The 1,626-nt window shown below is 34.6% G+C and overlaps 1 protein-coding gene across 1 annotated transcript in view; it reads right to left on the bottom strand.

The window, feature by feature from the left end:
* Window positions 1-1,626, bottom strand: part of LOC111688530 — a 12,845-nt gene that overhangs the window by 10,126 nt on the left and 1,093 nt on the right. The window contains exons 2-4 of the mRNA XM_046947722.1: window positions 759-1,402; window positions 514-692; window positions 196-444 (exon numbers count right to left, since the gene is read on the bottom strand). Coding sequence (XP_046803678.1) covers window positions 196-444; window positions 514-692; window positions 759-1,355 — 1,025 coding nt within the window. The 5' untranslated portion in view covers window positions 1,356-1,402. The remainder of the gene's footprint in view (window positions 1-195; window positions 445-513; window positions 693-758; window positions 1,403-1,626) is intronic.

Below are 1,626 nucleotides of genomic sequence, written 5' to 3'. Positions count from 1 at the left end.
CTAGTTCAGTTCTAGTTCAGTTCTAGTTCAGTTCTAGTTCAGTTCTAGTTCAGTTCTAGTTCAGTTCTAGTTCAGTTCTAGTTCAGTTCAGTTCTAGTTCAGTTCTACATAGTTCAGTTCTAGTTTAGTTCTAGTTCAATTCTAGTGCAGTTCTAATTCAGTTCTATGCATGTACATATATCTTCAATTGCTCACCTCGCCACTTCAGTGTTATTGGGCGTAAGTCCAATGCTATCACGAGAACCCTCAATTAAAGCGGGTACATTTGCTCTTTCCCATTTAAAGGCAGCTTTAACTTTAGTCCATTTCGAAACTTTCGATTTACTATCACTGTAAGTGCTCTGACGTCGTAACAGATGACCTGCATTACTCTTAGAAGCATCACGGTCACCGCGCATACTTGACATGTCCTCAATCATAAAAGATTTGCTGCGTTCACGTTGTCTAAAAGAACAAAACAAAATAGTTTTTTCTTATAAAAATGTTTAAATCTCTCAAAAATAAATAACTAACTGTTTAATATCCTGCAGTTTTGGCTGATTTTGCTGTTGATGATGATGCTGTCCAATTTGTTCAGGTTTTAATATTGTCTCTAGCAGTGCTATAGATTGCTCCATATCTTGATGATCAATTTCATGATCGGAAAATGTTGTTACTAACGGCTGTTTTTCCACAGGTTTTTGATGCTCAAACTATTTAAAAATTACTTAAACATATTAAAATAAAATTTATTAAATTAAAACTTTGTATGAGCTTACCTTACGTTCCAAAGTCCTAACATAACGTAAACACTCCTTACGTTGAGACATGTCTCTTTCTAAGGATAAATATTGATCGTACATAGTGTACATACGATTCAATTGTTCAATGGCTCCGTAAGCTGCTAGAGCTGCTGTTATCGTCGATGTCAAACGATAATGTAAAGGTTCTATAGATTCTTCACATTCCTTACGTATTCTATCACAGCATTGACACTGATGTTGACGCTGTTTATTATCTTCATCCCGTGATGTTTTCCGTTCCTTTGACATGGACCGATTGCTATTGTGGAAATTCTGGCAATCATTCGATATTGTTTTGTTCAACATTTTTTGAAATTCCTCTTGTCGTTCGACATTATTTAGCAGACCATGAAATTCACTGGGTAAATCTTTTTTCGTTGGTGGATAAACGAAAACATTTTCAATTTGAGAATTTCTTGTCAGGACTTCTCGGGGATCTGGTGGCGGTGTCGGCAGCGATTCTCGCGGAATGATTGTTGAAGTACGTCGTGATGCTGGACGCGAAGTGGGCGTGGTGGCAGATGATGAGGATGGTGTATTCATTTGGGCTCTATCAACATGTAGTTTATCCATTGTTAGAAAAATATTTCAATAATTATGTTCAAATTAGGACATTTGAACTGTAAAAGTTGAAGTTGGAAAAAAAGAGAAACAATTTAATAAAAAAAACAAAATTCGACGATTTATGCACAAAATATTTAAAAATAGACAAAATATAATATTGAGATGACAAATATATCTATCTACCTATCTATCTATCTATCTATCTATCTATCTATCTATCTATCTATCTATCTATCTATCTATCTATCTATCTATCTATCTATCTATCAATCTATCTATC

The sequence above is a fragment of the Lucilia cuprina genome, chromosome 4 (genome assembly GCF_022045245.1).
Source record: "Lucilia cuprina isolate Lc7/37 chromosome 4, ASM2204524v1, whole genome shotgun sequence".
Classification (NCBI taxonomy): Eukaryota; Metazoa; Arthropoda; class Insecta; order Diptera; family Calliphoridae; genus Lucilia; species Lucilia cuprina.
This window is presented reverse-complemented; position numbering and strand designations above follow the sequence as displayed.